The 23985-nt window shown below is 45.3% G+C and overlaps 1 protein-coding gene across 8 annotated transcripts in view; it reads left to right on the plus strand.

The window, feature by feature from the left end:
* Positions 1 to 23985, plus strand: part of WNK2 (WNK lysine deficient protein kinase 2) — a 103334-nt gene that overhangs the window by 18451 nt on the left and 60898 nt on the right. For all 8 annotated transcript variants that reach the window (XM_082288851.1, XM_082288845.1, XM_082288850.1 and 5 more), the window contains exons 3-4: positions 19877 to 20049; positions 21013 to 21233. In XM_082288851.1, coding sequence (XP_082144977.1) covers positions 19877 to 20049; positions 21013 to 21233 — 394 coding nt within the window. The remainder of the gene's footprint in view (positions 1 to 19876; positions 20050 to 21012; positions 21234 to 23985) is intronic.

Genomic DNA, 23985 nt, shown 5'->3' on the forward strand with positions numbered 1-23985 from the left:
TGCAGGGCAGCAGGCTCAAGGAGAGGGGTCTGGCAAAGCCTGGGGCATGGAGCAGAGCAGGAAAGCAAAGATGGGTTGGGTTCCCTGCTGTGAAATGTGTTGGTTTAGCAGCATGTGCGTAGGTATTTTGGGGATGGGAGATAAACTGTGGTGGGATCAGTGGGTCCTGCTGGGGCTGGGTACGTGGTGATGGCCACGAGGCTCCAGGTGGACCCGTGGGCACTGCCCTCCTTCTCTGTTCAACTGGCATGGGCAAACAGAATCATAGACATCTAAGGTGGGAAAAGATCTCTTAAGATCATCAAGTCCAACCATCCCCAGCACCACCACCATGTTCACCACTAGACTATGTCCCCAAGTGCCAAATCCACGCATTTTTTGGGCACTTCTAGGGATGGTGACTCCACCACTGCCCTGGGCAACTTGTGCCAGGGCTGAACAACCATTTATGTGAGAGTTTGTTCCTAATATCTAACCTAAACCTCCCTTAATGCAACCGTAGGCTGTTTCCTCTTGTCCTGTCTCACTTGTTGCCTGGCTTGTTACCTGCATAACTCGTTGCATGAATAACTTGACCTATTTGGAAACATGGAATTGTAACAGAGCCTCTTTTAAAGCACAGCTGCAGGTCAGGCTGCCATTAGGGCCTTTTCTTCCCATGCACAAGTTGTTCCTACACAGGCTGTTTCTCAGTTGCCTGTGCTATTGAGGAAGAGGATGATTCATAGGAGAGAGTTCCTAATGTTCCTTCTTCTCAAAACTGCTGTGAATGTGCATGGGGAAATGCAGTTAAAGCCGATCGTGGAGAGCTCTGTCCACATGCAAAGGCACAGTTACATAATGTGGGCATGAAGAACAACAAGAGCTGTTGTCTGCAGCGAATTGTAGGACAGCGAAACTGTGAGTGGTTGGGAACAGCAAGCTTGGCATTCCACACCAACACACAGGGCAAAGGGAGTGGGATTATCCCAGACACCGACTGGTTTGCTTGATCCCAAGTGTTTGCATAATATTCAGTACTCTTTGGACACAGCAGAGGGAAAATGCAGTGCAGGAGAGAGTTAATCAAGGTCTTAAGATGAGTGAGCTGTGCACTGCCTCTGCCTTGTCAGGCACGCCAGGGCTTTCTGCCCGGCTGGTTTGCCATGAGCGGGTTATCCTTAGGGCTCTGCAGTAGCCTGGGACCTGACACACACCCAGCTGGTGTCAGGTTGAATTTGGGTTGCTGCTGGAAATCATGTTGCACTGACTGGCTGTTTGGTTTTGGGTTTTTTTTTCTGGGAGGTAAGGAATCAAGTAACGTCAGTGCAGCGGAAAATTGAGATGGCACTCCAAGTGTTTTTCCAGGGAAGATATGGTAAATGAATGAATGCTTGCAAGAAGGGTGACTCAGGGACTCAGGATGACTGAGGGAGGAGAGGAAGGAGGAGTTGGATGTATTGGGGTGGATGGTTGTGGAAAGGGACAAGCTCACAGGTCAGGAGCTGCCAGCAGCATGCGGTCAGAGCAGGGATGCCTTCTTATCCCCCTCTCTCCTGGGATGGCTGAATCCTCTCCTGGTTCCTTCACCTAAGTGGAGCTGGCTTGAGTCTTCAGTGTAAGATGGGGCTTGGAGGATTTCTTCCCTCTGGGTAGGATTTTGCCTGAATTACTTTCTCCTTTTGCATTACATTTGCAGTGAGTTGTGGAGAAAGTTCTTGCCCTTTCTCTGCCTTTCAGGTGGGATGAAGGATCGAAGCTGCCCTTCAGCTGCTGCTCTGAGCAGCACCTTTTGTGTCTGCCTGGCCACTTGCCTTGCCACGGTGGTCAGGAACAACAGGCACCACATGAATAGAGCAGTGGGGCTGGGGGGAGATGCACATGAGTGGGCTGGCCCAGGTGGCTTGGATGTGAACACAGTTGCTGGGAGAGGAGGATGCAGAACCTCCTCTGAGGTGTTGCTTTAGGAGGGATGTATCTAATTGGGATGTATGAGCCTCCTCAGGCCTTTCTGAAAAGCTGTTTCTGTTGAAAGATTAATATCCCAAATGCTGCAGTGCCTGTAGCCTTTCCTGCATTTTCCCTCTAATTGGAGTGCCTTGTCCTGTGGTTCTAAGGCAGAGTGAGTGCACCAGGAAATGAGTTAGAGCTGTATTGTGTACCTGGTCCCACAGGTGAACTAAACCTGTGCCTCGAAGTCTGAGCACTCACGTTAACCTCAGCTGGTGCTGTGTTGCAATGCAATGTCTGCTTTTCAGATTATTTTTAATTAAGAATCTGTTGAGCACCTGCTGGGGCTCTGCTCTTCCCAAAGCTGGTATATGTATCAGTAGGGGAGTTGTGAACCATGAAAGATGTTCCCCAACCTTATTGTACAAAATGTTGGGCACTTCCCTTGGGTAGCTGGCCACGTGCTATCTGGTGCAAACCACTGCGTCTCACTTGAAGAAAGATGTGGACTGGTCCTTCAGAATCCAGCATGTGATTATGACAGCACAGAGAGATCTCAGGTACGTGGCTGGTAGTGAGAGATGGTTTGTCCATTTGAAGAATAGTATCTGAAAAAACCCACAAATACTTTCTTAAAGGAGGAGTTGAGTGAATGGCCACCATGTAGAGGCAAATAATTAATGGGCTCAAAATGAAACTAAGGACATGTAGGTTAGAGAGCAGGGAGACCTTTCTGACTAAGAGCAGTTAGGCATTGACAAATATTCCTTAGGCAGGCTCACTGGAGCTGTGTGCAGGTCTGTCAGGAATAGTTTAAAAATCATGGCTCCTATCTTGGAGCAAGGGAGCAGACTGGTGATATTTCCTGGTGACTTCCAGATGCACTTGCTGCAATTCTCTTACTCTACCCTGTGGCATTGGTCACACACTCAGTGTCACAAGGTTTGCATTGACATTGATATGGCCAGTCCTGTGAGCACTGTTATTTCAACCAGCACATGGATAACATAAGTTTGGTTTAGTTTGGTAAGGAGCCAACCTAAACTGAATAGCCAGCTCATCTTTAAACTGAGATATTGGCAAGTTCTGTTTACATTTATTTCATAAAGAGTGGGTTGAACTGGTTTGAGATCATGTAGGGCTTATGCTGCATAACTGCAAATAACAGCCAGTCCAAAAAACCGTCCCTGTTCTGCTCCGGAGGAATCAAGCACCTGAGAGCAGCAGGGACTTGTCTGGGTGCATGGACTGCCCTGACAGTCTTCAAAAAGGAAGAACCTATCATGAAGGGCCACCAGAGTGAGTAAATGAAAGGAGAATCTTGCTTCTAAAGCAAGGCTGGACCTCAGCTCAGTTAGCCTGGCAAGCCAAGAGGTCTGTAATAACTCTCTAGAAAGGCCAAGGGAGGGAAAAGTCACTATAAGGAAGAGAGCTGTGAAGGCTAGAGGATGAAGTTGGCTCGAAGGACTGTATCTCAGCTGACTTCCAGCAAACTAAACAAGGAGGAGGAATAAAGGTTTAGCACAGCAAGAATTCTCAATGTTTTAATATGAAGATTGCTAAGTTTATGAACAAGATTGATTATCTGGCATGTCCTGCACTTGACCTTGGTTGTTCTCACGTAGGAGGCTTCCACAAGAAGAATCTCTTTCTTCTAAGACCTTGAGCTACTGCTTGTCTCTTTTGTCAAATGTCAGGAGCATATTGTCACGATTTTTAGGTTTCATCCAACACCTTGTACTAGTGCAAGGTGGAAACTTCAGAAAGAGAAAGATTAAAACCCCCCCACTTAAATTAGTAAATATCTTTTTTAAGTGCTCATATTGCTTCTGAATTGCGAGGTTTTGCCTTTTTTTTAAGATCTGTAGTATCTTGAAGTCATGCCAAGTTTGCAACTGCATGAACCCTTGAGTTTTGAACGTACTTGTAAAAATAGAGATTTCTGTTTTCCAGATAGTGCTTCCTATTTAAAAAGAAACAGCAGAAAAGGCTCTTTTTCTGCTCATGAGCCTTGGTGCCTCTTGGGTTGTTCATTTACACTCTTGTTTATAGGTTTGATTTTTGTTGGAGTTGTTGGTGACAGCTGGAGGCTCAGAATCAGAAAACTCACCCAAGTGTCTGATGCCGGTGGACCCTTGAACCTGAAAGCAGAGATAAACTGGTGTGACCTGATAGTGGTTTATCCAGCATGGAAGATCTGGACAGTTTTTAAGCAGAATGTTGCTCTGCACAGGTAGAGGGTGTGACTTGTCTGGTGTGCAGAGATGGTCACGGTGCCTCGTCAGCTGAGGCACTGGAGCCTCGGAGCAAGGGGGGGGCAGCATCAGTGCTTGGCCCTGGCTCTTGGGGTCTTGCCATTCCTCTGGGATTTGCCTTCCAGCCCAAAGTGATGGTGTCATCTGTGAACTAATTTTGTCATCCTTACTTGTTCAAGCTTCATTGTTATAGCTGTGGAAGTGATGTTAGGGTGTTCCTAGATGCTGATGTTTCCTCCTGTCTTTCTGATCTTTTTTAAATGGCCTAGTAGTGGTGATTCTTTTTTCCTTTTTTTTTTTTTTTTAGTGACAGGGTTGAAAAAGGTTTTCAGCCAGTGTTTCTATGACTTAATTTGCCAGGGTAACTGCACATCATACAGAATCCTGCAGAATGAAGGAGCCTTATCTTGATACCTTCTAGAAATGCTGTGTCTGGGAGCATCTGCCAAGGTCACTCTTGGTAAGAACACAATCTTCCCAAGGAGGCCGTATCGAATGTCTTGCTACTTTCTGCTCAGCATGATCTGAAAGTGTTGAGCTAGTGTGGATACTGTCAGAACATACGTGGTGGGGTTTGGTCATAGCAGAGGAAAAATGCAACACTTAAATCTCAAAAGCAGTGAAGCGTTAATGTGTCATTTTTGGCTGTGGCTGAAACACTGAGGTTAATGCTTGTTTTTCCGCAAAACCTCATCTCTTGAGAGCAGGTCTGTTCCTGGCTCAGTGCGTATTTAGTGAAGCAACCAAGTAAATAGACTAGAAGAAATCGTTGGTTATTAACTTAAGGCTGGTAAAGAGAGACAGTAGTAATAACAAAAGAGGAACTAATCTGATTTGTTGTAGTGGTAAATCAGCTCTAAATTGGTTACTGTAGTATCATTATGTTGAAGGGGTCGTTTTGTGAAATAATAACGCTTTATTGGAAAGATTATTCAATTATTACGGTTTTTACTAGGCATTATTTTAACACACAGTATGGTTTCTGTAAGGACACAGAATGAGTGTGTGTTTGCCCTCCTCCCATCCTGACTTTCTGTTACAGTAATATAATTGCTTTTCTTTCTTTTTGATATAGCCTGAAATGAAATGGAAATGGTGTTGCTGTTGTGGCCAAGGTTTACAGTTGTGAACCATCTCATCAATCACACCTGCTTTCCTTCCAAATGTTTCCTTTGGCAAGAACATCTGTTGAGGAGAATACCATCATTCCCTAGGGCACCATTTTCCATATGCTCCCATTTCAGGATAAAATTAAACCAGTGGACCTTGACAGTGTTTTCTTAACCAGAAATGGGTCCTTGTGCTTCTGTTAGCAGAACACAGACAGTGTTATTTAATAATGGCATGAATCACTTCCACTGGTGGTCTTCTGGAGAGCAGTGCTGGCTGGCTGTGAGTGGAATCGCTCTTCGGCACACGAAGCAGATGGTGTTTAGTCACAGAAGTGTCGTGTGTCCAATCTGGTGCTGCGTGGCTCACTGACAGGGTAGTGATTTGTAGAATGAAGAGCTTGGAGGTATGGTTACCACCAGGAGGAAGAAAACAGGGCTCCTGTAGACTTCCTGCAAGGCTAGTAGAGCTGTCAAATGCCCAAATTTCCATGGGCATTTCCTTTCGGTGAGTCTGTACATATTGTCCAGGAAATTGAGGGCTCCCTGCGTGATTGGCAGGGATCTGAGGCGAGTGGGCAGGCTGTGCTCAGCCCAGCTCTCGAGTGTGGGTGTGTTAGTTTACTGTACATGCACAGTAAGTCCAGCCTGTTCTGGGCGATGACGCTCGCAGGGTGGGCTCAGGCTGACATCTCTGCCTGTGTGGGATAGACCTGTATGGAAGCCATGTGGAAAGGCACAGCCCAAGTGGGTTCAGGCTGCTGGTCATTTCTCACTGCATCTCTCTCCTCCTGCAAAACCGTGACCCGGCAAAATTAGCATCTGTGAAACCCCTAGTGATGCTGGTGTGGATGTGAAGTGAACACTAAGGCAGTGCACAGGATCTGTAATAAGGCTTTTGTTTGGAAAGGAGTGTGAAGGCCCAGAAATCCCTGGCAGCTTTCAGGGAGTGAAGCCCATTGAGAGAGTGTGCACACGAGGATAAACAGCTGCCACATTGCACTGTGATTTTTTTCTTTTTTTTTCTTTTTTTAAAAAACAAACAAATCCCCCTTTCGTTTAAACTGTGCTTTCTGAACTTTTTCAGTACCTCCCCCACAACTACACATCAGCATGAGCTGTGAAGAAAAGCACAAACTGCTGTTCCTGACTTCAACTGGACTTTAAGGTGGACTGAAACCTGTGTGTGCTTTGCACTTGGGTACAGTCCATGGCAAGTGAGGGTGTGGCCTTGGGTTTTAATGTGTCAGTGAGTTTTAAAGACAGCCCTGCCCTCTTATGTAAGCTTTTAAGGTATTCTCATGCCTTATTTGTGCTATTTATCATGGTGTCTTACCTGCATTTCCTCTGCAATATACAAAAAGGGAGAGTGTGGAAGGCATTGAGCAAACTATTGGGTGAGAATTGATGACAAGACACTTCTGATGATGAGTTGAATTAGACTCTAAAATTAAATTAATTCATCCTTTCTCTCTGCTGTATCTTGTATTAATACAGGTCTTGCTGAAATTTCTATAGGAAATGTGTAAAGAAATAAACTATAAAAGAATTAATACAACGATAAAGTGGGATTTTAAATATGTAATTTAAAGGGCTGAAAATATGGAAGGCTGTGAATGCCCATGCAGTGATGCTAGACAGTGTCCCTCCAGAGATTCTGAACAAAAGCATTTAATGCAAAACACACACTTCACCAGCGGGAGTTTACCTAAGTGAGAGGGATCCTGTGCGAGACAGCACTGAAAGCATTACTGAAACCCAAAAAGATTTCGTCTGCTGGCTTCCCCTGATCAGCTAGGAGGGTCACCTCATTATAAAAGGAAATGAGGTGTGACAATCCTCAGCCTAGCCCTCGTGTTTTGCACCTGTGGCTGCTGAGGACCTGCCCTGCCACAGGAGCGTGGGCACCCACGGGCTGGACGTGGGGGCAGCTGGGGCTGGGTGGGGGGAAGGCAAAGCTGAGTCCAGCTTACAGCAGTGCTAGACAGAAACAGGGACTATTGGGAGTGAGGGAAGTAGAATCATTTGAGGGTATCTCTTTTTTTCTTTTAGTTTCAGTAACTGTCTTGACCACTTCCCTGCAGGGTTCTCTCCTGCGTTTTTCTCCCAGGGTAATGTGGTTACAAGTGGAACGTGGTTAATACACTGCTTGCTTTTGTTTCAGCCCACGCTGCAGACGTCTGCGCCTTTGTTTTCCTGTACAAGCACCGTTTTCCCCAAGACTGCACAGTAACTTGTTGACTGATGAAGGCCTTTCATCTACTCACCTGTCACTTATCCTGGGGACTGTGGGAAGCGCAGTTCCAGGATTTTCATTCTGTACAGTGCGCGTCCATTACTGCTGGTGATTAAAAAAGTCCTACTCCAACTGCTGGTTCTCTTTCACTGGTAATTAGGCTGTTGTTTCACAGTAGGAAAAAGCTTTTATTCTGTGCAATCACAGGGACCTCAGAGAGACCAGCCTTTGCAATCTTAAATGGGCATAATTATTGGTCTTTATTAATAGAAAAGCCTCTAAGGAGAGATGAAGTATGTGAATTTTGTAACATTAAAAAAATAATTACAAAGCCTTTTAAAGTCACATGAAAGCTAGGCATAGTTCCCAGGTCATTTTTCCAAACTTCTAGTCATGTTTTTCGTGATGCTATTTTTGTGATGTATTTTAAAAGTCTTACTGAGCAAAGAGATCCATCATCAGAGAAACACTACCAGTAGTGTTATTTATGGATTGAATATGGAACCATTTTAAGGTGCACTGAACCAATGGTTTTTCAACCCTACATTTTGCTGGCAATGCAATTTTCTTAAAAAAACCAAAGAACCAAATACAAGCAATCAAATGAAGTGCTGTTCACTCCAATTAATATATGTATTTGCACTACTGTTTTTTTCTTCAGCTGTTTAATTTTAAGAGATTTTAGTCCTTTTATTTACTGAAACTGATAGAGAAGGGCAAATCCTTCTGTTGGGCTGTTTCTCTGGGGATGGGTTCTTCAGTTCCACAGTGCCTTGTTGGTGTGCCTGAAGTCAAACACCAGCCAGATGGAAAGGATTTTTTATTTGCTTTGCATAGGTACACACCAAGGCAGCCAAGAGCAACATCATCTTTATAGATCCCCTCTTAAAGGAGTTGGTAAAGTCAGTTTTTGCATTTTCTTCCTCTCAGCTGAGTGTTTTGTGGGAGAGAGCGAGAGAACAGAGAGTGGAAGGTTTCTGTATGTTTTTCAAACTAGTATTGGGTTTTATGAGTGTAGGAAACAATATGTGATTAAACATACAACAAACCTTTTTTGGTAAATAGTCTCTGTAAATACTATCTTCTTGCACTACTCCATGAAATCTGAGTGTGAAGCTCAAGCTACCAGGCAGTTCTTTTCCATAACCTAGTTTTCCCATTTGGAAGTCTTTTGTGTATTCTTAAGCCATCTGAATCCTGGGCTGTATCACCAGCAGGTCAAGGGAGAAGTTTCTCTGGTGGGACCTGGAGCACTGCACCCAGCTCTGGGGCCTCTACATGAGAACCATGTGGAGCTTTGGGAGCCAGTCCAGAGGAGGCCACGGGACTGCTCCAGGGCTGGAGCCCCTCTGCTCTGGAGCCAGGCTGGGAGAGCTGGGGGTGCTCACCTGGAGAGGAGAAGGCTCCAGGGAGAGCTCAGAGCCCCTTCCAGCGCCTAAAGGAGAGCTGGAGAGGGACTTGGGACAAGGGCTGGAGGGACAGGACACAGGGAATGGCTTCCCACTACCAAAGGGCAGGGATAGATGGGATATTGGGAAGGAATTGTTCTCTGTGAGGGTGGGCAGGCCCTGGCACGGGGTGCCCAGAGCAGCTGGGGCTGCCCCTGGATCCCTGGCAGTGTCCCAGGCCAGGCTGGACATTGGGACTTGGAGCAGCCTGGGATAGTGGAAGGTGTCCCTGCTCATGGTGGGGGAACAAGATGATCTTTAAGGTCCCTTCCAACCCAAACTATTCTGTGATTCTGTTCTTGAAATCTTTCAGAAAATTATATGTAGTGTTTCCTGATTTTTGGGGCTTTCTGTAGCATCTCTGTCTGATGTTGTTTGTTAAATACAGTCCATGTAATAATTCTTGTATGACATTATAAAAGCCATACTGCTGTCAGCCACAGATTTTAAATTACCAAACAGCTGCGATTGAGGAGTTTGAACACACCAACTCATAAGGAATGTGTCTGTGCCCACCAGTTGGGAATCTGAGAGTACAAGACGAGGGTTGTTTTGGTTGGGGTTCTTTTGCTTATCCAGTTTTCAAATTCTTGTCATGATGGGCTGCAGGGACTCCTATCACTGAGCATCACTCATGTTTGTTTGGATTTGGGGCTGCTGACTTTATGTTTTCATAGGTCCTGTCTAGCCAAGGTTTGATCTTTCTTGTTTGCATTTGTTAATGGCCATTTGAATCAGTATTTTGGGCCTGTAGCCAAGGTCATGTGTCTGGTAACATAACTGGGGCTGTAACAGAATGGTTTCACGGACTTCCAAGTCACAAAGTACCACTGTGGCTGTCTGATTGAGTCTCCTCTATGTGCCTTGCTTTGTAAGAGTTTCTTCAGTGGATTTGGTAATCCCTGGCACTCTCAGATAAACTGTGCAGCCCGAACTCCTTAGGCATGGGCAGCATGGGCCAATGCTTCACTGGCTCTCACAGCCCATCCTTAAAGGCTGGCTCCATGCTAAGGGGCACAATGCTCTCTGCACTGGGAGGTGCCCTCCTCAGCAGGAGGGGACCTCGGGCTCTGCTGGTCTCCCCAGCTCTGTTGGGATCAGGCCATGGCCAGGCATGGTCCAGCCCCAGCATCGCTGGGCTGCTCACACGCAGTTTACACAAGAAGCTCAGTCCCTGTTTGTGACCTGTCACTTTTATGCTGCAACACTCTCCTAATTCTTTCTAAAGTGTAGCATTTGTTACTAATGATGGGCTTTTTTTCACAGTTCTTTGTAAAAATGCAAATCACTTTGTTAGCATAAAACCTGAGCCCTGCAAAACCTCATGAAAATCCTCAAGGATGTGTATTTTTATTGCTTACCCAATTTTTAATTAATTTATGTAAACAGATATTTTCTGTTTCATTACAATTCTTAATGTGAAGCAAATGCATTGCAGAAATATGAGTTTATTATGTCAATGTTATTATCTTTATCAGCCCAAACATATAATCTCCTTGGAAAATGGCCCAGATCTGTTTCTCACATACCCATGTTGATGTTACTCTTTCATGCCTTGCTGTCCAAGGGATGGGGACTTCAATTTTTAGCTCTTAGTGTGTTTTAGTTAACGAGCTCCTGTTACTCTTTTGAGCAGGGCTACAGAATGTCAAGCTTTGCAGGAGGGAAAAGGAAGAAAAAGGAACTATTTTGTTACAATGTGATGCTTTCAGCTTAATTCCTACCTATTATGAGAGACTGCGATGAATGTATCCTGTCCGGGAGTGCAGCATTTGCCTTGGAGTGTTTTCTAACAGGTTGTCAAGTGGTGTTAGGAATGCACCAGAAGTGACAGCTCCTTTCAGCACTTAGAAAGGTTCCCAGGAAGGCATTTCCAAACTCCAGACACATGGCTCTGTTAAATGTTTAGGAGCTGGGATACCCCAATCTGAAGAGTGGCTTTGTGACAGTGAAAAGTCCCTCTCCTCACTTTCCCAGAGCTTTGCAAGCATTGCTGCAAGGAATGCTTGTCCAGTCTCTTGAGTTGTTATAGCAGAAAGAATGGGCTACTGGCTTTTTCCTTCATCTCCACGCTATATTCTTCCCACACATCTTTTCTTTTGAATTTTACCTCCAGCAGCAGCAGTGAGCAGTTGGTCCTTTCTTGGGTGCTATGTGCTGTGGAGCAGGGCTGGAACCAGAGCAGAGTGTTCCTGGAGCAGCTTCAGGGCCTCTGAGGCTCAGGACTTTCCGGGTGTTCATAGGAATCACAAGGTGGTTTGGGTTAGAAGGGACCTTAAAGCTCATCCTGTTCCACCCCTTGCCATAGGCAGGGAGATCTTCCATTAGACCAGGTCGCTCCAAGACCTGTCCTGCCTGGTCTTGGACATTTCCTGGGGAGTTGGATATTTGCAATTATCTGGTCCTCTGCGAAGATGTTTTTTTAAAAGCAGAAAGAGCAAATTATGTTAAAGGAATATTTTCCAGTATTTTCCCCCCAAAGGTCCCTAGCTAAAACTAGAAGCAGGTTGGGATGAGAAGAGCTCTCGGTACTGCTGGTTAGGGTGCTGCTCTTCCATAGATCTCCAGGGTGCACCGAGGAACTCCTCATCCTTTTTCTGTGTGCGTTAGAAATGCAAACCGTGGGCACAGAAGCATTAAATGACTTGGTGTAGGAGGCTCAGCAGGCCACAGTGTGAGGGAAGAGCTGAGAAAGTTTCTCTCCAGGATCCATTAAGCCACTCTTAGAGTTTAATTTAAGATCTGTGCAAGGACACATCACTTTTCTGTTTTCTAGCTATTTTACATTCCTATCCCTCAGTGTAATTAAGTCCAGCATGACTGTATAAAGGCACATATGAAATTGGTCAGTCTTACATGTTTTGTGGAAACAAGGGTGTGAAAAGTTCTGAGATGCTGAACTGAAGGCTGTGTGGGCAAGTTTTCCATGCTTGCCTGGCACCAGGACAGCTCTTCACTGGGAGCAAAATAAAATATGTCCAGCTCAGTAAGGCTGCAGTCATTGGGGTGATAAAAGACATGGATGGTACAAGATGTTCTCCTGCACAGGGAGCTGGAGGTATCTGCTGCAGCTCTGCCCAGCAAGGCTGATGATGGTGATGATGAGAGACCTCATTGTGGTCTGCACCTTCCTCCGGAGGAGCAGGAAAGGGGGCAGGCACTGATCTCTTCCCTCTGCTGATCATTGATAGGACCTGAGTGAACCAGCATGGAGCTGGGCCAGGGAGGGTTAGGTGGGATATCAGCAAAGGTTCTTCCCCAGAGGGTGCTGGGCACTGCCCAGGCTCCCCAGGGAATGGGCACGGCCCCGAGGCTGCCAGAGCTGCAGGAGAGTTGGGATAGCGCTGCCAGGGATGCCCAGGGTGGGATTTGGGGTGTCTGGGCAGGGCAGGGGTTGGATTCAGTGATCCTTAGGGGTTCTTCCCAGTGCAGGGGATTCTATGGTTCTGTGACCAAGAGGATCTCTATGCTCAGTGCTCTCCTGGGCTCAGCACAGAGGCAAGTGAGAAATGGCTTTTGAGTGCTGCTTTTATGTGACACGTGGTGATTTTGTGAGAGGAGTGATCACGTTAGAGGTACATTCACTGTGTGTAGGAGCAATGATTTGAGGAACTCTGAGAATCTCGCCTACAGTTTACTCCATATGTCTGGTTTGGTGGGGAATCTTGGGGTGTTTTGTGGGTTTGTGGTGGTTTTCTTACTAATTTGAACTTCTTTGAGGTAGTTTCCTAAAATAAGTGTAATTTAGATTAATTAGTCTATAATTGAAGACTGTGACGACCCACCCTTAAGGGGATGCCATTACAAAGTCTGAAGGGGCTGTTCCATGGGTATCTTCTAGGACTGGTAAGGCTGCCTAACCTTGGGTTCACTGACAAATGCAACACAGTCCAAGGGCTTTATTTGAGAGGCAGAAAATACATCTTCTACTCTTCATCCCGCCACAGAGGGTAGGGGGAAACAGGGGAGTGAGAGAAAGCAGCTTGGAGAGTCCCTGTGGAGGAACGAAACCGGGAAGTACCATTCCTAAACCACAATCTCAGACCAACTGAGCATCCTGTTCCCTGCTTAGGGTTGCTGGTGAATTATGATTAATTCACTGGTAAGAATATTTAAGAGTGTTTCACAGACTGAAGTATGCAATTTCTAGGTTATAACAAGATGGGAAATGGTAGCAATAATAGGATGAAAATGCTGTTTGCTTGTTAGAAAGGCAGGATCGAATGCTACCTCAAGATTAAATTTGCCAGAGCAAAGCTAAATCAAACTCTGCTTGTTCTGCTAATTCTTTGTACTGTGTTAATTTTGGTTGGCGAAGCTCATTGGCCAAGGGAGAATTAATGTTTGAACACTGTTTGATAACAGAGCATGGTTTGGGCGCCTCCTGGCAGGCTGCAGAGGGTGGTAGGAGCTTCTCTGGCAGGGTCTCTGGTGGGCAAGGGGTGGCATTCTCTTCTTTAGGAAAAATACCGTATCTGTGTAGCAAACACACAGAAAAGAGAGTCACAGAATCCTTGAATGGTTTGAGTTGGAAGGGACCTCAGAGATTATCTTCCAACCCCCATGACCTTCCACCAGACCAGAAAATTTAAGGGGATTTCATACCTATAAAATAAGTTAATTTGAAAACTGCCCTAGAGTAAAGAAGCACAAAGGGGATAGCTCCTCTCAGCATGCAAGTCCCTGCTGCTGGACTGGTGCTGGGACAGGTTTTGATGGTCACAGTACATTGGGAAGCACAGCCCTTCAAAGGCAATGGAATCTCTCTGGCTCTTGTCCCCCCTTTCCACCTCTCTGAAGGTGATTTTTTTAGGCAGCAGCACTGAAATGTCTCCCTCCACTCCTGCTGTGGGCCAATCCAGGATTGAGCCTCCAAGGGATGGCTGGAGCATCCCTCCTGTGCTGACAAGGCCAGCACTGGAATGAGGGTAATTTTCCTGCCCAGTTACTGCGTTTATGGGTTACAGGAAGTAGGTGAAGCAAAACACTTGTTTTTAAAAACACAATTAATTGCTGCTTAAATTTCAGTGAATGTTGAGCTCAGAAGGGATTCCAGAAAATACTGAAACACCAGGTTCTCATGACATGCCTGGAGTGGTTTTTTTTGTGGTGAGGGCTTTTTCCTTTCAGAGGGGATCTGGTGTCACAGTTTGTCCAGATTTTTTCACACACTGATTTCTGAGTTTCCTTTGAAAAAGGTGTTTTGTGAGGCAAGTCAGAACTGTTTTGGTATTTCATATGCAATCACAAGCTTAAGTGAAGCCTGTGAAGCACTGGTAATTAAGGAAGTTAAGGAGGTGCTACCTGAAATTAATTCAATTGCTCATGACAAAGAACTTCTTTTGTTTAAGCATTGGTTGTCATGGTGTGGTTATGCTGGGAGGTTTTCACCTGTAAAACACACTCTGCCCATGTTGTTGAGAGGTTTTCATCTATAAAAAGCATGCTCTGTCTGTGGTGTTGGGTTTCTTGGGTGTTTTTGTGGCGCTTGAGTTGGGATTGGAAATTTGGGATATTGACTCCCATTCTTCCTGCCCTTGCAGGATGAGCTGCTGAAGTTCAGTAGAAGATGTGAATCCCAGCATTCCTCTGCTGTAGGGCTTTGACATGTGCCTTAATCAATTTAGAAAACAACAAGGTATGATTGCATCCAGCAAAAAAGCATGCTCAGCCTTTTCTACCTTGCCAAATTTAGCCATAAAGGTCTGAATTGAACTCCTAATTTTCCATAGATTTCTAGCAATGACTCAGGCAAATAAGTAAATCTTCCTCAGCCTGTTCCATAGCTCCTGTTCACTGAATTGTGAGTATCCATGGGGACAAGGACTGCTTTTATGCCTTTGGAAAATGAGTTCCCCCTGGGAAATCTCCCTGCGCTTCACTAGCGCCGCTGACAAATAGCAGGTTGTAACTTCGCTGAGGGTGACTTAGTGAAGAGGAATGTTGGCTGGATTCTGATATGGAATGAAGCTGTAAAATTTTTTTTCTTGATTTGCAAGTTGTCTGATGGCATCTGCTGTTTGTTCACAGAGAGGGGATTTTATCCTTTAGGATTGTTCCAAGTGATAAGTGCTTATAACTGAGTGTACAGGGTGTGGGAATGAAAGGTCCTGGATGCTATAAAACATGTATTGCATAGGCAGGATAACACTAAAGACACAGAGCTGGTGCATGGGAGCAGAACTGTGCTCCTGTCCGTAAATCCATGGGCAGGCAGCTCCACAGCAGACAGCTGGCACTGGGTCCAGTGACTGATTTCGTACTCGAGGCCATCTCTGATTAGAAGCGTAGCTGTGGTACATGAGCAAAAGTATGTACTTGGAATGTAGATGTGAAAATGTAATGATCTGAACAGATGTTCGTTCTGCTGATGTAGGTATTTGATTTCTGTCTCTGGGTCAGAAGTGCCTGTGGTTTTTCTTTCTTCATCACTGATGTGGGTCAGGGATGTTAGAGCTTCTGTGTGACGGAGGTGAGCCCTGGCCTCATTTGCTGACCTAATGCTCCTACTTGCCCTACAGACAGGCCTTCATCTGTTCAAAATGAGATAAAATTAAATAACCATCAGTAAATGCAGCTATTTAAGAATTTTAAAACAAAACAAAACCCTCAAGAAAACAGTATTTGTTGGCTAGCTAGACACAGGAGCCCTTAGGCCAGGAAGTAGGTAAGATATCCAAGTGTTTAAAGTAGTTTAAATTTTTTTAACATTAGTGAAAATTCAAGACTTTAAAAGGAGAATATTTTAAAAATTCTGAGAAACTACAAAGCAGCTTTTAGTTGGCAACAGCTGTGCTCCAGACCCTGCTCCTACATGGTTCTATGCACTGATAGTGAAAAATTTGTGTAGTCTTGTTTGAAAGAACCCCTTTCTTCATGGTGGGGGGATGGAGTTGATTCCCAAATCTGTTTGCCCCTCACAAGGAATTAGGCAAGAAACTTGACCTCGTTTGTTAATCTTGGAAATCTTCTGAAGGCTCAGGTGAAAGCCAATCTCCTGCTTGTATAATTTTCAGATCCTTAGTCAGAGCCCATATGTTACAACCTGGAGGAAATGATGCTTGGGGATGACTAACTAAGCATGTTCCTGCTGTTAATTTGGGTGCCATTCCAGAAATTTAATTTGTAAGTTTTCCCTTTCCTTTTGTTAACACATTTACTTAACTAATTCCTGTCTTTGATGGTGTTCCCCACTAAGGAACTTAATGAAGGGATAAATTTTATATTAACAGAGAGAGGCATTTTTTTTGCCCTGCCTGTGATGAGTAGGGAGAAGCAGAGAACATACATGTGTTGGATTAGCAGAACTTTGATTATAGATAGGATATTCACTTATTTGTATCTTCGTGTGGCAAACATCATGTTAATCCAGTTTGAATGGTTGTGGGATTTACAGAGATTGAGGCTGTAAAGTGCTATTCAGAAATTCATGGAATCACAGAATGGTTTGGGTTGGAAGAGACCTTAAATCCCATCTTGTCCACCCCTGCCACGGGCAGGAACACCTTGCACTGTCCCACGCTGCTCCAAGCCCTGTCCAGCCTGGCCTTGGACACTTCCAGGGATCCAGGGACAGCCACAGCTGCTCTGGGCACCCTGTGCCAGCACCTCCCCACTCTCACAGAACAAACATGTTACTGTGAGGCTGGTGAGGCCCTGGAACAGGTTGCCCAGCTGTGGCTGCATCTTATCTTACCTTGGTGCTGAGTAGTGGACTTGAGCAGCTTTCAGTTCTTTGAAATGGAATTACAATGTCACCTCTGGAGCCTGGACTCTGTGTCCCAGCAAGGAGGGAAAAAGCCAAGAGATGTGAATGTCTTAAAATGAGGGACAGTGTGTCAGTACTTGCAAACTGATACTGGTATCACCTGAATCACACTGAGAAGAATGTTTTCCTCCAGCTCATGCCTGGAGGAAGGCCAGGGTAGCAGTAGTGCCCTGAATGCAGTGTAGCAGACAGAGCACTGAACTGGTTTGTCACTCCCTGTGATGCCACTGTTAGATGTGGGAAACCAAGGAGGACCAGGGCTGTTGTGTATAACTTGGCATCCCCAAGATTCCTGTCCAGCAGCTGAAAACATCTGCTGCATCAGAGAGCACGGAGATTGTGACTCCTTGGATGAATCTGGAAACTCAATTTATTCGTCCAAATTTTGATAAATTTGAGTTATGCAAAGGATGCCTTAAATCCGGTTGAGTGGATTTAAGCCAGGATGTATGGGGCTTGAAGCAACCTGGTCCAGTGGAAGGTATCCCTGCCTGTGACAGGGACTTGGAATCAGATGATCTTTAGGGTCCCTTCCAACCCAAACTGTTCAATGAGTCTATTTTTACCTTTCTTTGTCATGACCTTTCCAAACAATCCTGTTCTCTATCTTAAAATGTAATGCCTGGAGGTTGTTTCAGGCTTACACCCTTAGCTTTGGGATGAGGACATTTTACCTTGTGTGGATTATATGATGGGGAATAAATGTCTGTGACCCCAGTGAAGGTTCCTTGGGTTTGGATTAAACCCTGAGTGAGTCATGCAGTTAAACAGGTGTTTCTGCTGCTTCAGAGTAGAAAACACTTCAACCCTTAAGCCTTTTTAGAATCAGCTTATGTTTTCTCCAGTGACTCGTGTCAGGTTCAGCCTGGAGGAATTTAGAGGAGGCTGATTGAGCCCTGATGGCAGCAGAGACCCCTCCCGTGGTGGAGGCTGCAGCCGCAGGAGTGGCAGCTCTGCCCTGGCCCTTGCCTTGCCTCTCCAGCTGGAAAACAATGCTCAGATATCAGTCTCAGGAAAAAAATCCGGATTTTATTCTACTGTAATTACAAATAAAACACACATTTGTCTTCCAGAATCACTTTGTTGCAGTTGCCAAAATGACCCTTGCTCATAATATGGAGACTATACAGAATATATAGTCTATATAGTCTGCTGAAGGATGGTTTTAAAAGTTACCAATAAAGTAGCAGTGGAAAAGTTCTCACAGTGCTCAGAAACCTGGAAATGAGAGTCAAGGACTGTGGTAATCTTTTTTTTTCTTTTTTTTTTACTTGGAAAGTTTTTGCAAATCTGCTGGATCTGTGTGGCCACCTTTCCTTTTCTCTGCCAGCTCCCACTCTGCTCTTCCTGCCTTACACAGGGACTTGCTCCCTCTCCCTAACAGCAGTGTGTCTGATTTATTCTACAGGTTTTAAATTAGATGGAAACTCTGCAGTAGGGAAGAAGTGATGGATTTGAGAGCAATTCTGTGGCTCTTCTTGCCTGACTCGTTAGACAGCCTGGTTTTTTTTCTTTATGGAAAAGGCAGCTGGTGCAGAGCAGCAGGGGTGCTGCCTGGCTCGGCTGTGGCATTGTGTGTGCCGCTGTCCCTGTGGGGCATGGGGTGCTCCTGGCTGCCCTGGGACCCAGGCCTGGTCACCACAGGGCACCCTGCACTGCCCATCCCGAGGGCTGCTGCTGCTGCTTGGGCAGGGTTTGCTCTGATGCTGCTCCACGGATTGCAAAGGGAACGGAGAAACCCCTCAACAGCCCCAGTACCAGGGGAAAAACTCCCCCCATGCACACACAGCACTGTGGCAGGGTTTTGTCATCCACCAAGAGCCTAATCACGGTTCCAAGCCTGTGCTTCCTCTGACGAAGTCTCTGTGTGAGGCTGACTTGTTTGTAGCTGTGGGAATTCTCGTTCCCATCTTGAGCTGTCTGGGGTTGTGGGTGAGGGCAGCTGTAGAAATGGCGGTGGCTGATCCTCTTGCATCTTGGCTACAAGTCAGCTGTGTTCCCACTTAATTCACTCCGTGTACATAGGAGTGCAGCTCCTGTAGATGTGCCTAAGTGACTTGAGAAAAGGAAGATGTCTGAGGTTAAAATATGAACTAAATAATCTTGGTGATTGGTGAGGGTTTGGCTCTCTGAGTAAGAGTACCTTCTAAAGATCCCAAAAGCTCCATTTCTAGGGCAGGGGTGGGCAACGCTTTGGCCAAGGGGAGCAAACCAGGCAGGCACGATTGTGGGGACTGGGGTGGAACTCCCCTGCTGCTCTGTTTTGTCATCCTAAGAGGTCGGAGTGAGTGTCTGAGCTGCCTGTTGGAGGTCTCCATGTGCTGGTGAGGTCCAGGCAGCCCTGGAGCTTCTGTGGAGCCATGGGAGGGGCAGAGAGGCTCTGCACACGCTGGGCAGGGTCACGGCACAGCCCGGAGCTTATGGCAAATGCCCTGAAATTTCTCTAGGAAAACCAGAGTAGTAGAGCATGACATTTCACATTTCCAATCTAAAGAATTGCCATGCATATGCAGCCTGTGGAAGAAGCTGAAGGACAGCTGGAAACACTTCCTTTACCAAAAAGGAGAAAGTCTGTAAAATGAAGCAGAACAGCAAACACATAGAAAAATGGATGTGTTTGGGTATTTTTGGAAGGTGATATGGTCTTAATTTATCCTGAGGTAAACGGGATGGGCTGTAGAGCCCAGTGTGGTGAGCAGGAACCTCAGCTGGTGGTCTGTGCCAGAGCATCCCAGGAGCAGCTGTGGGCAGTGGGAGCTGTCCTGGCTGTGAGAACATTTGTACCTGGAAATGACATTCTGTGGATAGTAATACCTTGGATAATGAGTTTCAGAACACCCAAACATGAAGAAATAGCTGAGGGTTGATCCATCATGCCACGGGTGTGTTCATGGTGCCTGAAATATTAGTGCTGTCACGAGCGTGGCGTAGCACAGGCATCTCTTTGTCTTCTCAATGCTGGATTTAGGCCGAGTGCCCTAGTTCATGCATGCTGCTGCTCTCTTACATAAAAGATTTTATAATTGCTCTTGACACAAGCATAAAACAAATCTAAAATTCTGAATACCCTGGCAATGCAGAGCCTTTATTTTTGTCCATCACTAATAATAATGTCTTATTTTGACTTATAGGACAGAAAACTCACAAAAGTAGAGAGGCAGAGATTTAAAGAGGAAGCAGAGATGTTGAAAGGTCTGCAGCACCCAAACATTGTGAGGTTTTATGACTTCTGGGAATCCTGTGCAAAAGGCAAAAGATGCATCGTGCTGGTTACCGAGCTGATGACCTCTGGAACGCTGAAGACGTAAGTACTGCGCTCCCAGCAAGGGGGCTAAGAATAGCAGCAGAAATTTATAGCAAAATCCTACTTTCATATGCTGAAAAAAGCCATCTCCAGATAAAAGCAAAAAATGGAGCTGTTCTCTGGTGTCTGTCATTTGTCCCCGCATTTGAACTGCAGTGATTTGACAGGCAGAATTTTGGCCTCCATCTCTCTCTGCCTGCTTCCCTGTTTTGGTTATGCAACTCGAAGCTGTTCTCTGGTGTTTCATCTTCCGCCTGTGACGTTCAGATTTGTCAGGGTGTGTTTTGTGCTTGGTTTCGTGCTTGTATTTGCATGTTTTGTTAGGGACTTCAAATGGAAGAGCACTTGAATGGTAGAATCTCTTAGAAGCTGAAGGTGCTCTAGGTTATCTCCTAAACAATATTAATTAATAGCTTCTGATACTGACAGTCTTGTTAAGGTTGATATAAAGCAGTTGGCATGAATTCTGGAACAGATTTTCAGCCCCAATGGGAGAAGTACTCAGCCAGTGTGCTACTCTGCCAGTGCATTAGCAGGCCCTACATCTTCCCCAAATGTCCCCTCCCAACCAGCGCTTCAGGTAAATGGAAAGAGATGCAGGTGCATGGTAAAAAAGTCAAAGTCTTGTGGCTAAAATTGAACTTCAGTATTCTTCTGATTTGAATATACGAACATATTCTAAAACTGTTCTCTGCATGCAGTGAATTGCTGAGCTATTAGACTTCAAAATATTTGGTTGTATTTGCACCAAAAGTGCTTATTATCATCCTCCATAAAACTGAATGCTCTAATTCCTGCTTTGAAAAGATCTGTTTCTTTCAATTTTGGGATATTTCTGTGCTGCTCTTGTGGCATCTAATAAGGAGCTTTTATCCATAATGGAGTTTCAGCTGTTAAACCCCTCAAATCTAACAAAATGTTTTCACTTCCTTTATTTCCACTTTTATGTATGTTGTGCTCTAGGTATCTGAAGAGATTTAAAGTGATGAAACCTAAAGTCCTGCGGAGTTGGTGTCGGCAAATCCTGAAGGGTCTTCTTTTCTTGCACACAAGAACTCCACCAATAATTCACAGAGACTTGAAATGTGACAATATTTTTATTACTGGACCAACTGGATCTGTGAAAATAGGAGACTTGGGTCTGGCAACACTCAAGAGAGCTTCATTTGCCAAAAGTGTAATAGGTAATGCTCCTGTTCTCCTTGGCTTCCCTCGGTCAGTATCGTGGCTGTCTGTTTAACATCTTCCTTTCCCATTTTGCATTAGTGGTTTTTAAGTTGCAGATTGGTAGTGGAAGTTAAAGTGGGTTTGGGACTGTTGCCTTTATACCACTGTAAAAATGGGAATCAATAGGTAATGATATCGTAACTTCCTCTTCTCCCTCCTCCTGTATCACAATGGTAAAAAAAATCTTTTCTTGGCTCTTTAAATGGAACATTACTTGATATCCACAAATCCCTCCCTCTCCTTCACTAGGAGCAGCAAGGGTTCAGCAGCTTGTGTGTCCTTTGAGAACAGGCTCAGTGCCTGATTGGAGGGAGAATCGAAAGCACAGGGAAGAGGAAGGATACCCTGTGCCCTTCCTGGCAAGGAAGCCTGGGAAAACCCTGGGATACATTCTGCCTCCAGTGGTGCTGGGGTGGGGCTGGTTGCTGATGCTGAAGGTTGAGACTGTGGTGCTGGTCTCCTCTCTGGGGACATTGTGGGGAGCTGGAACATCATATCCCAGTGCTGCGGCACAGGCTGCAGCCCTGGTCCTGCTGCCACGCTGGCCTGGTGGGGTCTGCTGAAGCCAAGGCTGCAAGTTACTAAAAAAAATATCAGTAAGTACAAAATGTAAAGAATTTTTCACTTCAATTACTTTCAGCACCTTCTACAAGAAGGCAGGAGAGGGACATTTTGCAGGGTCCTGCAGTGATGGGACAGGAGGAGTGGCCTTTAACTGAAGGAGGACAGGTTTAGAGCAGATACAAGGAAGAAATTCTTCCCTGTGAGGGTGGGCAGGCCCTGGCACAGGGTGCCCAGAGCAGCTGTGGCTGCCCCTGGATCCCTGGCAGTGTCCAAGGCCAGGCTGGACATTGGGGCTTGAAGCAGCCTGGGACAGTGGGAGGTGTCCCTGCCATGGCAGGGGTGGCACTGGGTGGGCTTTGAGGTCCCTTCCAACCCAAACTACTCTGTGATTCCATGATTCTCAGATATACCATATCCAATACCCATATGAGAAGTGTTAGAACTGAGGTTTACTTGAACTGGGAGAACATTTTCCAAGTGACTGTTGAAGGACATTTTCCCTTGTAAAAATTACACGTAAGCGTTTTGGGTCCAAATGGAATGTTTTCCTGAATTCTCAAACAATTATCTTTTTCACCCAAGCTTCTGTAGCCAATCTCCTTTGTTCAGACCCATAGGTGATGGTTCTGGGAAGCTGCTGCGAATTCCTGAGGAATGTGTCTGGAAGGGGAGGGGGAATTACCATGCATGCAGGCATATTTCAGCTTACAGTATTAACGGAAATTAGATTCTAGGCAATAAAAGTTGGCAAACTGATAGAGGCAACCACTGGTCCCTGACTAGATATGAAAATAGTACCTGGTCTTTCAGGCAATACTTGCTGAAATAATCACTTTAAAATCTCAAATTTCGGATAATTCTTGTTTAATTCTTTGCACGTACTTGCACAAAAGTATCATCCTTAATGCATAGGGAGCCCAGTATCAGTGAAGTCAAAACGACAGAAATTTCAGGTACATGCTTGACTGCTGTGGGTCTGCTTAACCTCAGTGATTTTAGTGACCTCATGTTTGTTTATATTTGTTAAGTTTCTCTAGTTTTTAACTTCTGGTAATTGGTGGTCTTTTTCTCTGTTGAGGGTCAGTATTTCTTGAGATAATTTTTTTTGCAGGATAACAGTTGTTCATGGGACATAATGGAATAGTATCAATAATAACAATACTGGGAATAATGTAAGTAATACCAATACTGGGAATAATATCAGCAATAGCAGTACTGGGAATAGTATCAGTAGTACCAATACAAGGAGTAATATCAGTAATACCAATATTGGTAAGAATATTAGTAATACTAATACAGGTTTTTGTAGAATCAGTTGTGAACAGAACACCATCAAAATACACTCATGTCAGAAAGGAATTTGATACTGGAAGGGCTGCAGGATGCTGGCGAAGTGGCTGCATTCATTTTGGCAATAAAACTGAGCTTACAGTTTTCATGAGTAGTACTGCTCCAAGGAGAGAATTAAGAAGGCTTGGAAACACTGCTGATGAGTAATTCTGCACCCTCTGCAGAGGTAGTGGCTTTAAAGGCATATTAGTAGCTGCATTTTTACGTTGGCTCAAAGGGATGAGGTCAGCATGGCTGAGCTCCAGGTCCGGCCTCGCTGCGTCCGAGCCGGCGCTGGCCTGACCTTGCAGTGTCTCTGCAGGAGCCCAGCCAGGGCAAAGCCTCCTGCCAAGAGCAGCTGAGTGGATGCTGAACAGCTTCACGTGTAGGTGGTCTGTTATGTTGAACGATGCTTGTAGGTATTCCTTTCCACCTCAGCGAATGGGGGAAAATGTCATTTTTGTCTTGTTTTGGAATGGTGCCAAATTTTCCATTTGCTTCTTAGACTATTGCTATCACTTTTTCAGATTTGTTTTAAATGCTCTGTAATTCATGAGATTCACTGCTGCTGCTGAATTGTGTTCCTTCTAAAGCAAGGCAGCAGCTCCAAAATCATTCCCTGTGGCAGCTGTTAACCCTTTCTGAGCAGCAGCCTCTGCCTTGGTGACAGCTGGGGGAGAGGGACTATGCTGAGCCTCCATGACACAGGTCTGGCTGATCTGCTAAGGCTGGACAAATGAGTGTCTTCAAGGTGGAAGGAACATAGACAAGGGAAGAGATCAATCCTAAATTTTGCAAAATTAATTTTACAGGAAT

The sequence above is a fragment of the Coloeus monedula genome, assembly GCF_965178545.1.
Source record: "Coloeus monedula genome assembly, chromosome: 11".
In the NCBI taxonomy this organism is placed as follows: domain Eukaryota; kingdom Metazoa; phylum Chordata; class Aves; order Passeriformes; family Corvidae; genus Coloeus; species Coloeus monedula.